At 41.3% G+C, this 14019-nt stretch overlaps 1 protein-coding gene across 27 annotated transcripts in view; it reads right to left on the reverse strand.

The window, feature by feature from the left end:
- RUFY3 (RUN and FYVE domain containing 3) overlaps window positions 1-14019 on the reverse strand; it is a 138532-nt gene that overhangs the window by 90475 nt on the left and 34038 nt on the right. The window contains exon 1 of one of the 27 annotated variants that reach the window (XM_056803366.1): window positions 7653-10479. The exons of 24 other annotated variants lie outside the window; for them this stretch is intronic. In XM_056803366.1, coding sequence (XP_056659344.1) covers window positions 7653-7692 — 40 coding nt within the window. In that variant the 5' untranslated portion in view covers window positions 7693-10479. 2 more of the 27 variants (XM_056803368.1, XM_056803371.1) reach the window with 2 other exon arrangements.

A 14019-nucleotide genomic window follows, 5' to 3' on the forward strand; every position in this document is an offset into this window, starting at 1 on the left:
GGGCAGGGATGTCAATGCTAATTCTCAAAGGCATCCATACCCCCATCTTGAACCGGGTGACTTGTTTTTATAGACTTTCACAGAACAAAGGGATGTTTCCAGAATCAAAAATAGGAAATAAAGCATTCTTAAAAAGGGGAAGCCAAATCTCTTCGTTCCTACACTGGCCAAAATGGAGGTCTCCAGAGCTAGGAATCTCTTTGTATTTTTTTCATCTTTACCTTCCATCTTAGAAGCAATACTGTGTATTGGTCCCAAGGCAAAAGAATGGTAAGGGCTAGGCAATGTAGGTTAAGTGACTTGCCCAGGGTCACACAACGAGGAAGTGTCTGAGGCCAGATTTGAACCCTGGCTTTCCTGACTCTAGACTTGGCTCTCCATCCACTGAGCCCCTCCAGACACTGCCTTATCAATCAGGAGTTATTTTCCTGAATTCCCTCCCTCCTTCTTTCCTTTCTTTCTTGCTAAAGGGGTTGGGGAAGGGATATATTTGGACATGTAGGTAATACAGGAAGGAAACATATATATAATATTAAATATTCACTATTAATATAGTATACCACAATTATTAATATATCAGCATAATATGTTTTATTATAATATATTCTATTAATATAACAACAGAAATAAAGTTCCATATATAATAATTATATTGTATCATACAGTAATATAAATAATTGTTAATATTTTAATGTTGTATATTAATTCTATCATATATAGAAACAAACTGCTTAAATAAACATAGATACAAGTCTGACTCAAGAACCAGCCTGGGAGAGAGAAAAAGGCAGAAAGGAGAACACAAATTCAGCAAGTGATTTTGTTTCACCCAAGCCTCCCTCGCTTGTAGAGGAATTGTACAAACACTGAAGCTGGAGTTATTTTAATCTAGTAACGATCTGCCTACTGAAAGCAGACTTGGATTCAAGGCCTGACTCGGACAGCCTAGTTGTGTGACCTTAGGTGAGTCACTTAACTTCTCAGGGCTCTAGGCTCCTCCTCTAGACTAAATCAGAGAGAAGGCACTAATGCCTTTTCATAGCAGGAGTTTCCTGCCCCAAGGAGATCGTCGGTCTAGCTCCTCTCCCAATCCTTAACTAACACCTGGGAGCCTCTATCCAGATGCCCTGCTCTTAGAACAGGAGAATACGAAAACAAAATAAAGCTTAAATTCAGAGTCAAGCTAGACTAAGAGGTCAAGGAAGCTGGTCCTACAGCCTAGAATCCAGCACTTCAGAAGCTGAGACGGGGAGGGCAGCTGCCGTGAGGGGCTGCTAAAGCTTCTGCAGCTGCCACACTCCCCAAACCACTGTGCTGTAGACTGAGAGCAAGATTCCACATCAGAAAATCAGAATTTAATTCCTAGTGTTATTCTCTCAATCAAGAAACTGTATGTCATTGTGTGGAAATTTCCTCCCTTGTTCTGTAGCAATGATCACGTGGTTTGTATCAGGACAGTTTCCTGCGCAGGTACTCCAGAGGGTGGCACAGTAATTAATGTAATTAATAACTGGCTTCTGGACAATAATTAGGCTATGACGTCAAGTCACCCTTCCTCCCGCCATCCTCGCGGGTGCAGAAGGAGCCCTTCTTCTCTCAAGGCCAAGCCCTCTGGAGGCACCGCTTTGGAACTTCCCTGTTTCTGCTGAGGCATCCACCATCCTTCCAGTCATCCAGGTTCAAACTCAACTCCTGGCCCTGCCTCATCCCACATACCAAAGCCTGGGCTGTTTTCTTGGGTCTCCCAGGATTCACCTCCATCCTCTTCTCCTATGACTTCTTGCCTAATATAATGGCTTCCTCCTCAGTTTCCTTGACTCTTTCCCTTTCCAATACAACCTCCAACTCAGCTGCTAATGTGACTGCCCCCAAGAATCTGAACACATCGATCCCTTTCCTGAAGAAACTCCAGAGGCTTCCAACGGCACCCAGGGACAATGCAAAGTCCTCTAATGGACATTTAGAGCCCTTCCGAGCCTGGCTATTGCTAACGGTTCCCTCCACGTCCTCTGTGTTCAAACTGAGCTTCCTGTGGCTCCTCCACTGCCCATCTCTTTCCATCTCAGTGGCAGCACACAAGCTCACATTGGGAATTCAGGCCATCATCTCTTTCCTTTCTTTTGCCTCCCCAAATCCTTGGTTTCCTACATTCTCAAGTTTCTCCTCCAATACGAGACTTTTACTAACTCCTTTACCTACCAGTGCTTTGCCTCCAAATTATTCTGTATTTTGGATATACATATTTTATGTTATGTCTTTTATACTTACATTTCTGCCAGGGGCTGAGGGGCTTGGGGGGGGGTGGTCTTTATAACCCCAGAGCTTAGCAGAGTGCTTGCCACATAGCATGTTCTTCATCAATATCTCGGTTTGTTGTTTTTTTTAAAAAACCCTTACTTTATGTCTTAGAATCAAAACAAGACAGAAGAGCAGTAAGGGCTAGGCAATGGGGGTTAAATGAGGCCATATTTGAACTCAGGTCCTCCCATCTCTAGGCCTGGCTCTCATTCCACTGAGTCATCCAGCTGCCCCCATAAATGTCTCTTGATTGGCCTGGAATTGGAATGACCCTACCTGTTCTACAGTGAATCATCATCTAACATTTTCTCCATGTTTGATGAGGAATACTTAGGATGGATCCCCTGAAATTTTAAGTAATAAAAATACTTCCTAGGAAACATCCCATAAGGCCAATTCCCTTGGAGGCCAGGAAAAAGAATTTAGCATAAATGATAGAAAATGAGTTAAAGTATTAATTTAAGAAGATAATGATTTTAGCAGATCAATTTAATTTTTTATTTTAATTTGATTTCTAATTTGTTCTACTTTGGGGGGAAGATTAAGGAATGGCAGGGAGCAGACCTGTGATTTCATTTGCACAGGAATGCTCAATGAGTAAAAATTTCCTCTCCTAATGAAGGCTGCCCTTTTTCCCTTGGGATCATTACTGCCTGGAGTGGCATAAAGGTCACACAGTCTTATGCATCAGAGGCAGGACTGGAATCCAGGACTTCCTAGCAATGAGACTAGTTTCTCTGTCTCTCATGTTTTATTTAAACTTTATTAATTAAAAAAAGATTCTTCCATGAACAGCTGGCAGAAGAAAGCAGCCCAAGAGTTGGCAGAGCTACTGGATTCAAATAAAAAATAAATGCTATAGATAATTCAAAAATGGGGGAAGAAATAATTTTTTTTTTCCTGTAGGGAACCATAGATGGGGAACATCAGAGCAGATCAGGAGTGTTTTAGAAGGTTGCTTGGGCCACTATAAGTCACAATAAGTGGCTTAACTCAAAGACACAAGAGCCTGTATCAGAGGCAGAGCTTGAACCCTCTCTTACTAACTCTGTGGCCAGCTCTCTATCTGTTACGCCAACTCCTGCACAATCCAAACAGGGCTGAAACGGGTGCTTATGAAGATGATAGTTTGCTAGAAATATCCAATTGGATGATGGAGCCAATTAGACTTAAAAGGGAGGTTGTGATCAACTGAATGCCAAGGCTCATCAGGCCATTTATGTGTCAATTATAGGGTATCTGTGCCTACTTTGAGAATCATTTTTCCTAAGGAAGAAATACATTTTGGGGGAGTCCAAAGAATCAGGAATACAAGAAACGTCAAATTTCCTTCTTCTGGTGGGTTATTACAAGACTGGCAAATTAGAGGACTGCTATAAAGTCTACCTAGATTTTGGCAAAGTAATTGAACCTGTCTCTCACGGAATTCCTGTGGGTGATGAGATAAGAACTAGGGCATAAATACAATTATGGGGATTGGGAAGTGGATGAAAGAGTGGTCAGTAAAAGTTCAATGTTGACTTGGAAGGAGATCGTCCAGGGGAGTAGCCCAAAGGATTCATGCTTGACCTTAGTCCACCTAAAATGCTTAACAGTGACAAAGACATTAATGTCACACTCATGAAATTTTCAGACGGAACAAAGCTGAGATGATTAACAGATCTACCCCCAACTAGACGAAAATCAAGATCCCAAAAGATCATGGCAGGCCAGAGTCCTGGGCTCAATCTAATGAGAACTTTGTCAGGCCTAAATGTATTGAGGTAGCAAAAGAATCTCAATTTCCCAAGTACAAAATGTGGGCATAATTAGGGGCTCACCTGAAGAAGATCTGGGGTTATCAGCAGAACACAAGTTCAGCAAGAACTGATACTGTAATAGGTACATGAGGACAGCCAGGGGTCCAGGGCCAGTGAGATGACCGCTCTACTGTACTCTGCCCTGTCTGGTACACATTTAGAGGACTCTATTCATTTCTGAGAAGGGCACTGATAAACTGAACAGCATCCAGTATGGGGAGGGGTATCATACCATATCAGGATGAGCTGAAGGAGAAAGGAATATTTAGGATGGACAAGAAAAGCCTTTGGGGGGGATATGGGAAGCTGGGTCCCAAGTATCTAAAGGGAAGCTCTGGGAAGGAGTTCAAAGTGGCCCTGGGGAAAAAAGCAAGAGCAAATGGTTGCACGTTTCAAGGGGACTAATTTAGGTTTGAAATAAGACCATGGGAGTTCTCAAAAGCCCCCATCCCACTTCCTAGCAAAAGAGCTCTGCCCATTAGAGGTCAAGAAAGGGCTGGGAGGCCGTTCAAATTCTAATATCAGCTGGAACAAAGACCCTCCAAAGGGTGCGTCTATCTCTAAAATTCTGTAATTGCCCCATTAAAAACAAACAAAAACTACCCACAACATCTACAATCCCAAGGGCTCTGCTATGGAAACCCAATGAATGGCATCTGGCTTATTTATTTTTTAAAACATTTCCCTTCTGTCTTAAGATTCAATATTGTGTTTTAGTTCCAAGAAGAGCAATAAGGGCTAGGCAATGGGGGTAAGTGATTTGCCCAGGGTCATACAGGATGCATTTGAGACCAAATTTAACACCAGGATTCCTGGGTTCTGAGCCTGGCTCTCTCACCAGTGTGCCACCTGTCTACCCCTGGCATCTGGCTTTAAAATAAAAGCCTGGAACACACAAACCAGTGCAGACGTCTATGCCCAAAAGAAGCCGCATCCTTACTTTTCAGGATGATGGTGCACAATTGCCTAAACATAAAAGAAAAGTGGGGCCATGAGGGTACTAATGCATGGTATGCTGGGCTCAAATCATAGTTCTCCAATCTTTCTACTCCTTACTCACCACCATGTACCCCCAAGAACTCTGAGATCCAGGCACTGGTGCCTCCCTCTTGTTCCTCATCCCTGTCTCCGACAGCTACAACGCTCTTCCTCCTTCATCTCTGCCTCCCACTCCCTGGCTTCCTTCCAGCCTCAGCACATCCTCCTCAATCCTCCCCGATTTTCCATCCTTTTCTCCATGGATTATGCCCTATGTATCTTCTATATATCTTATTTGTAGATGGTGGTTTGCATGCTGTCTCCCCAATTAGACTGTAAGCACCCTGAGAGCAGTGGCTACCCTTTTTTACCTTTCCTCGTATCTCTAGCATTAAACGAAGTGCCCAGTACATAGTAGGTGCTTAATGCTTATTGGCTGGCAGATCTAGATTCCTTACTACCTGTGTGATCTTAAACAAGAACTTTGGACACCCTGGATCTCAAGTTTCTTCATCTGTAGGATGAAGCCTACTTCTGCCTCAGAACTATGATCCATGATCCTATTAACAAGGTTACAAAAGGCTATTGTGAAGATGAGCATCTGCTTTCTTTTCCCTACCATGGTGAGCCTTAGGATTCCACCCCATCCCTTCCCTCTGCTCCTCAGACTGGATGGGGGACCAGGAACTCCAAACCTCCATTCTGGAAGAGAGCTCAGCTCAGTCATCTCATTTTTCACCCACTATGTTTCCCTACAGTGAATACCTACCCAGATAATGCTACCCTCTCCCCGACTTCAGTTTTCTTTTGTAGGCAGCCATCCACTCTATTAGACTGTAAACTCCTTGAGGGCAGGAACTATCTTTTTTCATATTTGTATCCAGAGCACTTTGAGAAATGTTATCAACTACTAGCAATAATAATAATAAAATAGAGCACTCCCTCTGTGCCAGACACAATATTAAGTTCTTTACAACTATTATCTCACGAGGCAAACAAAAGTAAAGAGATTTGTCCCAGGTCACACAGCTAGTAAATGTCTGAGGTCCGATCTGCACTAGGACACCAGACCAGTGTTCTGTCCACTGCACCCCAAGCACCCAGGCCAGAAGAACTCCATAAAGGTGTGTATATAACCAAAGCTCCTTTCACATTGAGAATCATCGCCTGATGGCTGCTGGTGACAAATCTCTTTTTTCCCTGCTTTGGGTTTTTCTCAATAGTACAGGATCCAGAAAATGCCACACATTTAGCAGGTCTGGATTTCAGCAAAGCCTTTGCTAAGGCCCTGGCTTCCCTTATGGAAAAGCTGGAAGGACAATCTGATGAACTGAGAATAAGCTTCAGAGCTCAGCAGACCCAATAATCAGATGAGGATTTCCACAACCTGGATTCCTTTGCAGACATCAGAGCTACCAACAGAGCACACACTTCAGAGGATGAAAGAGAAACGGATACTGACACCAAAGGAAAAAAAGGAAGGTGCCATAAATAACGTTATTAACACCGGCAACAGCTACATGGCTAAAAATGATGCAGAGATGCGGATCATAACCAGGAATAGGAAATACTGCAGTAATTCTGAGGATGGAAATGGGAGAACAAAGAGAGAGATGGAGCAAAACAAATTTTTTTTAAATCAAGGAAATGCTCAACTGAGGACTACACTGGTCTTTGCCTCTTTCTTTTTCTCTTTCTTTCTCTTTCTTTCTTTCTTTCTTTCTTTCTTTCTTTCTTTCTTTCTTTCTTTCTTTCTTTCTTTCTTTCTTTCTTTCTTTCTTTCTTTCTTTCTTTCTTTCTTATAACCAAAACCCTTACTTCTATCTTGGTATCAATTCTAAGTCAGAAGAGCAGTAAAGGCTAGGCAAGTGAGATTAATTCTGAACCTGGGATCCAGAAGATCTGAGTTAAAATGTAGGCTCAGACATTAAAAAAAAAAAACAACCAACCAACCCTTACCTTCTGTCTTAAAATCAGTACTAACGATTGGTTCCAAGGCAAAAGAGCAGTAAGGGCTAGGCAAATTGGGGATAAATGACCTGCGAAGGGTCACACAGCTAAAAAGTATCTGAGGCCAAATTTGAAGCCAGATCCTCCCAACTTCAGGCTTGATGCTCTATCCCTTGGCCTAGCCTAGCTTCACCTTCTTTTCCTCTTTCTGACCAAAAAAGGGGGACACCCTTCAATTCAATCCATCCACTATTTATTAAGCACGGATTGACATGCCACTAACCACGGATATCCACTTACAGATTATTTCAAGATCTCATCAACTCCCAAGGATTCAGTCATCTCTGCTGACGATTCTCAAAATCTCTTTACCCAGCCCTACGCTCTGCTGATCCCCAGTTTCTCATCTCCAACTGCCTCTGAAACATTCCAAACTGGTTGTCTCCTAGTTATCGTTAAAAATGTCCACATGGAACTCAAGATTTCCCAAGCTCCTTCCTCTCCCCAACTTCTTCACTGGTACTGGGGGCAGGTACCAGAGGTCACACAGGCTTGCCACCTAGGGGTCAATGTCCGCTCTCCCTCCCATCTCCTATCCAACAGGCTATCGAGGTCTGTTGATTCTACCTTCACGACATCTCTGGAACATGCCCCGGCCTTCCATCATGCAGTTGCCACCACCCTCATCCTGTCATCATTTCTACAGCCTGTTGGTTGGTATCTCTCCTTTAAGGCCCTGCCCACTCTGGCCTACCTTCCAGAATGATCTTCTTAAAGTGACCATGGCAATAGCTTATTCATGGAACTCCAGTGACCTCATGATGTAATAAAAAAATTCTGTGTTTGGGTGTTAAAGCCCTTTATAATCTGAACCCTTCATACCTTCCTAGTCTTCTTACAGAGGACTCCCTTCTATGTAGTTTACGATCCAGTGACACTGGCCTCCTTGCAGTTGGGCACCCCATCTCCAGACTCTGGGCATTTCCATTGGCTATCCCCTACCCTCCTCATCTCTGCCTCTTCTCCCTGGCTTCCTTCAAGCTAAAATCCCCCCTTCACAAGAGGCCTTTCCCAGGCAGCTTCCCTCCAAAATGATCTGTAACTTATCCTGTCTGGATCACAGTCGTAGAGTTATATATGTTCCATAAAAGAACTCTTCTGAAATAAACTGAGAGATTTTTTGTGGTTTGTATGAAAGGTAGCAAGAGGCCCCTAAAAATTAACTGCGGGGTTCTCTGTCCATATTCCATTCTTTTTGGGCTATAATCTAACTCAACAGAGGAGGGGGCTCTTATTAATGTTCTGGTTCTGATCTGAGAGAGGTGGGTTGGAATCCTGGCTTTTCCATTTGCTAAGGGAGTGACTGAGCAAGTCACTGAATTCAAGAGGCCTGTTTCCTCATCTGTAAATGGAGAGGGTCAGACAAGATGCCAATCAAGGTCCCTTCTACTACTGGCTCTTGATCTATGACCAACTTTTCCTTTTTTTCTTTCTTTTTTAAGCCCTTACTGTTTTAGTAATGACTCTAAGACAGAAGGACAAGGGCTAAGCAAAAGGGTTTAAGTGACTCACACACAAAGGGAGTGTCTGAGAACAGATTAGAACCCAGGCAAGGTGCTCTACCCACTGAGTCACCAACTTTTCTAAAGGAAGGAGCTGAGCGCCATTGTAGGAGCTCCCTCCTTTCAGCAAGACAGCCAGAGGATAAGGGGAATGATGTCGCCCATAGTGATGTGTGAGTTGCATCTGTCCGACTCTGAGAGGGCGCCACTATGTTCACAGTCAGATGAGGCACCATGACAGTGAATGGAATGCTCTTTAAGGAACATTCCAAAAAAAGACCCTTTGAAAAATTCTTATTTTGATCACAATTGGGGGGGGGGGCAATCTAAAAGAACATCAGCCAAAACCCAAGGACTAAAGAGTAGACACCCTTGGCGGCTTATTACCCCACTTAGTCATGATGGAAGAAGAAGCTGTCCTCTATATTGCTCCAGAATTCACAAGGCATTCTGCAGACATTATCATTCACGTTGTTCAGTTGCTTCAGTCATGTCCACCTCTTCATGGCTCCATTTGGGGTTTTCTTAGCAAAGTCATTTGAATGGCTTGCCATTTCTTTCCCCAGCTAATTTTACAGATAAAGAAACTGAGGCAAAGAGGATTAAGTCACTTGCCCAGGGTCATGCTGCTAGTGTTTGAGGCCAGATTTGAACAGAGGAAGATGAGCCTTCCTGACTCTACCTACCACATCACTGAACTGCCCCATACATTATTTTGTTATTCATAAAATATTTTAATTCTCAAAGCATTTTACATATATTATTTCATTTGGCATTCATAAAAATGCTGAGTCAAAGACCCAAAGTACTAGCTTAGAAATAAGGAAACCGAGTCTCCTAACAAGTTTCTGAATCAACCCACCTTAATGAGAAGTGTGATATTTTATCTACTAGCCTGAAAACTCCTCTGAAAACATGCTATCGGTGCACATTAGTTTCCCTTCAAAGAGTAAGGACAACTACAATAAGTCCACCCGTGTGACTTTCCAAGTGTTTCTAAGAATAAATAACAAGAGCAATAATAATAATAAGCTAAATATGTAAATGTTTTGCATGACTACTTGGAACTCAAAAAAAATTTTTAAAGAATGTTTAAAACGTCTATAAATTGGAAAAAATAAAATGTAAGAATTATTTGTTAAAACAGTAAGCGAGCATTTACATAGCACTCTGAAGTTTGCAAAGTGCTTTGCAAATATGATCTCATTTGCTCCCTACAACAAACCCTGGGAAGGAAGTGCTACTATTGCCCCCATTTTAGAGAAGAGGAAATTGAGGTTGAAAGAGGTTCCGGGGTCATTAACTAATAAGTGTCTAAGTCCAAGGCAGCTAGGGTAGCTCAGTGGATATAGTGCCAGGCCTGAAGTTGGGAGGTCCTGCATTGACACTTCTCCTAGCTTCATGACCCTGGTCAGGTCACTTAACCATAATTTGCCTAGCCCTTACTGCTCTTTTGCCTTGGAACCAATAATTAGTATTGATTCTAAGATAGAAGGTAAGGGTTTATTAAAAAAAAAAAAAGGATCTGAGCTCAGATGTTAACTCAGATCTTCTGGATCCCAGGTTTAGACTCCAGCTTCTGCTTACAACCTAGCTGCCTTAAGTTTAAAAACTTAAGACACTAAAGGACTCATTGTGTTCAGTTCCACATTAGATCAAACACTCAAAGTCTCAAATGCTAGATTTTGCCACAGGCCATCTAATTTTTTTAAAAAATAAGGTGCTTCTCTGGGAAGGGAAGGAGAAGGAATCCTGGGGGATATATTTCAGAGATGTTAATAGAAACAGAACAAAACAAAAAACCCAATTAGGAACATCAATTTTAAAAACTCATAATTTTTTAAAAGTCATTTTAAGAAAAGCACTTCTCAGATGGAGAAGGGACCATAAAACTGGAAAACAGTATGGCAAAAAAACTGGTATAGATCAGTCTCACACTATAGACCAAGATATGGTCAAAATGAGTACATGATTTAGACATAAAGAGGGATATTATAAGTAGATTAGGAGAATATAAAATGGTTTATCTGTCAGCTCTATGGAGAAGGGAAGAATTTATGTCCTAAAACATAGAAAACATTACAAGATGCAAAATGAATAATTTAGACATATTAAATTTAAACCATTTTTGTATAATCAATATAACCAAAATTATAAGAGAAATAAACTGGAAAAAATGTGTAACAGATTTCTCTGATGAAGATCTCATTTCTCAAATATATAGAGAACTAACTCAAATTTGTAACAATAAAGCAATGCCCCAATGGACAAATAGTCAAAGGATACGAATAAGCAGTTTTCAGAGGAAGAAATCAAAGTTATCAATAATCATATGAAAAAATGTTCTAAATCCCTCTTGATTAGAGAAATGCAAATTTAAAAATCTCTGAGGTACCACCTCATACCTAGCAGATTGGAGGGGATGTGGCAAAGTGGAGACACTAATGCATTGCTGACAAAGCTGTGAACTGATCCAACCATTCTGGAGGGCAATTTGGAATTATGCCCAAAGGGCTATAAATAATGCATGCCCTTTGATCTAGTAATACCACTACCATGTCTATATCCTAAAGAGATTTTTTTTTTAATGGGAAAGGACTGGTCTGTACAAAAACATTTATATCTGCGCTTTTTGTAGAGGAAAAGAATTGGAAACTAAAGGGATGTTCCTCATATGGGGAATGGCTGAACAAATTGTGGTATATGATGGTGATGAAATACTATTGTGAATGATGAACACAATGGCTTCAGGAAAAGCTAGAAAGACCTGAACTGATGCATTGTGAAATAAGTAGAACCAGAAGAAACACTGCACCCCAGTAACAGCAATATGGTACTATGAGCAACTGTGAAAGATTTAACTACTCCCAACAAGATCCTGGACAATTCTGAAGGACTTAATAGCAAAGAATGTTATCCACCTCTGTTGGAGTTGGAATGCAGATCAAAGCATATGGTTTTTCACTTTAATTTATTTGGGTTTTTATTAGGGGGGGCTTGGTTTTACATGATCATTCTCTTACAAAAACGAACAATATGGAGATATGTTTTGCATGAGAACATAATTTTGACCCAGATAGAATTGCTTTTGCCAACTCTGCAAGGGGGGAGACAAACTGGATCATGTAACTTCAGAAACTTACATAGAAACTTGTTATTACATGTGATTGATAAAATAAAATATCTTTATAATAAAAAAAGGAGGAACAATCCTGAAATGCTTGTAAAAGAAACATAAAGGCAGATAGAAAGCAATTAACCCAGGGAAGCAGGAAATGAGACTGACATCTCTAAATTACATGTATCTGCTTCCTTAATTAATATACAACCATATGCTGTCTTCTCTCTCTCTCTCTCTCTCTCTCTCTCTCTCTCTCTCTCTCTCTCTCTCTCTCTCTCTCTCTCTCTTCCTCTCCCTTCTCTCAATACTGATCCCTCACCCCCTCACTCCCCAAAAAAAACAGGTCCTGCACTCAACATTAAGGAAACTAGTCCATATTTTTGGTCATCTAATAAGAACACACTTTGCTGCCCAAAGAGAGATGTCATTTTTAATAAGCAAATTAATAATGCTTCTTATGACAAAGTCCCCTCACGGATACTGCATGAAAGAACCCAGGTGACCTATTCAACTAGAAAAAATTGTGTGGATATTGAAGACTTTCCTAAAAACAGTGGAAGATCTCCATGGGACTTGTTTTGACTGAGAACACCACAAATTTACATTATCTATGTTGTACTACATTTTTATTTGTTTCATTAAACATTTCTCAATTATATTTTAACCTGGTTCAAACTTCAAAGTCTTAAAGGTTAAATAAATGAGTAAGACTGGAAGTTGACACCCATTCCAAAGGGTGTGGAAAAGTACAAGGTAGTCCCCCCTAGATTTATGAAGAGAAAACAGTAAAGATTTAGTTCTAAGAAAAGTCCTTCTTTCTCATACACACAAAAAAAAGCTCAAGACTGTAAGGGTCCAAGAACAATATGTTTTTCCTAAGTGGCCTAAAAAATTATAATGCATCAGACACAAGTATTGGTGGGTCAGCAGTGTGAATGAAAACAAAGAGGAATTGGAAGTAGAGCTAAAGAGCACCACTCTGAAGTATCTCTACGCATGAATCATTGGAGCTTGTCAGGAAGGGCTTGTTAAAAGGACAGTGCATTCTATTAGTTTCCGTGTTCTGGGGGTCTCCCCTGCATCTGAGGCTTTCCATTCTATTCCTGGGGCTTAAATTAGCACTCCAAGGGGCAGCCAGGCCAGGGATGTTCCCGTGGAGACCAGTACAGCAAATAAAAGGGAACACTACCTCTCAGGCTTTGCTAACTAAAGGAGTTGGTCACTGGGTCCAAAAGGGATTGGAGGGTGTCATGGTGACAATACAGTCTAACTCAATCAGTAGTGCCAGTGGCCTGCCTTCAGATCCATTCCTACTAGAGATAAAGGTGGCATAGAACTTTGAAACTCCTGCTCTGGCTGGCAGCCCCAAATGTTCCCAGTACTCTCACCTTGGGAAACTTAGAGAAGGATAAATGTGACTTTATCCCCAAAGAAAACCCACGATTTTGTGAAGAATCCTAAGGACTTGTTTGTTCTCCATTCCCTTTTCTTTTTATTCCCTTTAAAGAAGTTTTACCAAAGACATGGTGGGATTTGAATTTCTGGAGTATTTATTCTCTGAAGAATCCAGTCCAAGGTACAAATAACTATGTAAAAGCTATCTTGGTTCCTCTCACCTACTCACTTTCCCAGGGTCCCTGGGCAGACCAAATCACTATTCTGCCTTTGTTTTGCCATCCACAAAATGGGTGATACCAAGAGTCAAGCTTTTTAATATAAAGCCACACCATGTACTGAATGCTAAGCAGTGTCCAGCTTGAAGAAAATTCTAGATATATCAAAACCCATTTGGGTTATTTGCTTTATTCACAAAGTTATTTCCTTTAACAATTCACTTAAAGCCGCCTTTAAATAGCTGGATTTTCCTGCGGCGGCTGCTTGCCTGTTTCTCCCCACAAAAGCTGGACTGGATTATAGCAGCCATAAATTCTGATTTAGACATAACAATACAACCCCATCATGTATTCACTTTACAGCCAAGCCAAAGTGTAAATTCCTGGAGCCTTTGCACAGGTTGTTCCCTCAAGTCTTCCTTAGACGCACTCACAGTCGGTCAGAAAGCATTTATTAAGAGCCTACAATGTACCCCAGAGAGATAATAAGGAAAAAGACATGTACAAGAATATTCATAGCTGCGCTCTTTGTGGTGGCCAAAAATTGGAAAATGAGCGGATGCCCTTCAATTGGGGAATGGCTGAAAAAAATTGTGGTATATGTTGGTGATGGAATACTATTGTGCTGAAAGGAATAATAAAGTGGAGGAATTCCATGGAGACTGGAACAACCTCCAGGAAGTGATGCAGAGCAAGAG

The sequence above is a fragment of the Monodelphis domestica genome, chromosome 6 (genome assembly GCF_027887165.1).
Source record: "Monodelphis domestica isolate mMonDom1 chromosome 6, mMonDom1.pri, whole genome shotgun sequence".
NCBI lineage: Eukaryota > Metazoa > Chordata > Mammalia > Didelphimorphia > Didelphidae > Monodelphis > Monodelphis domestica.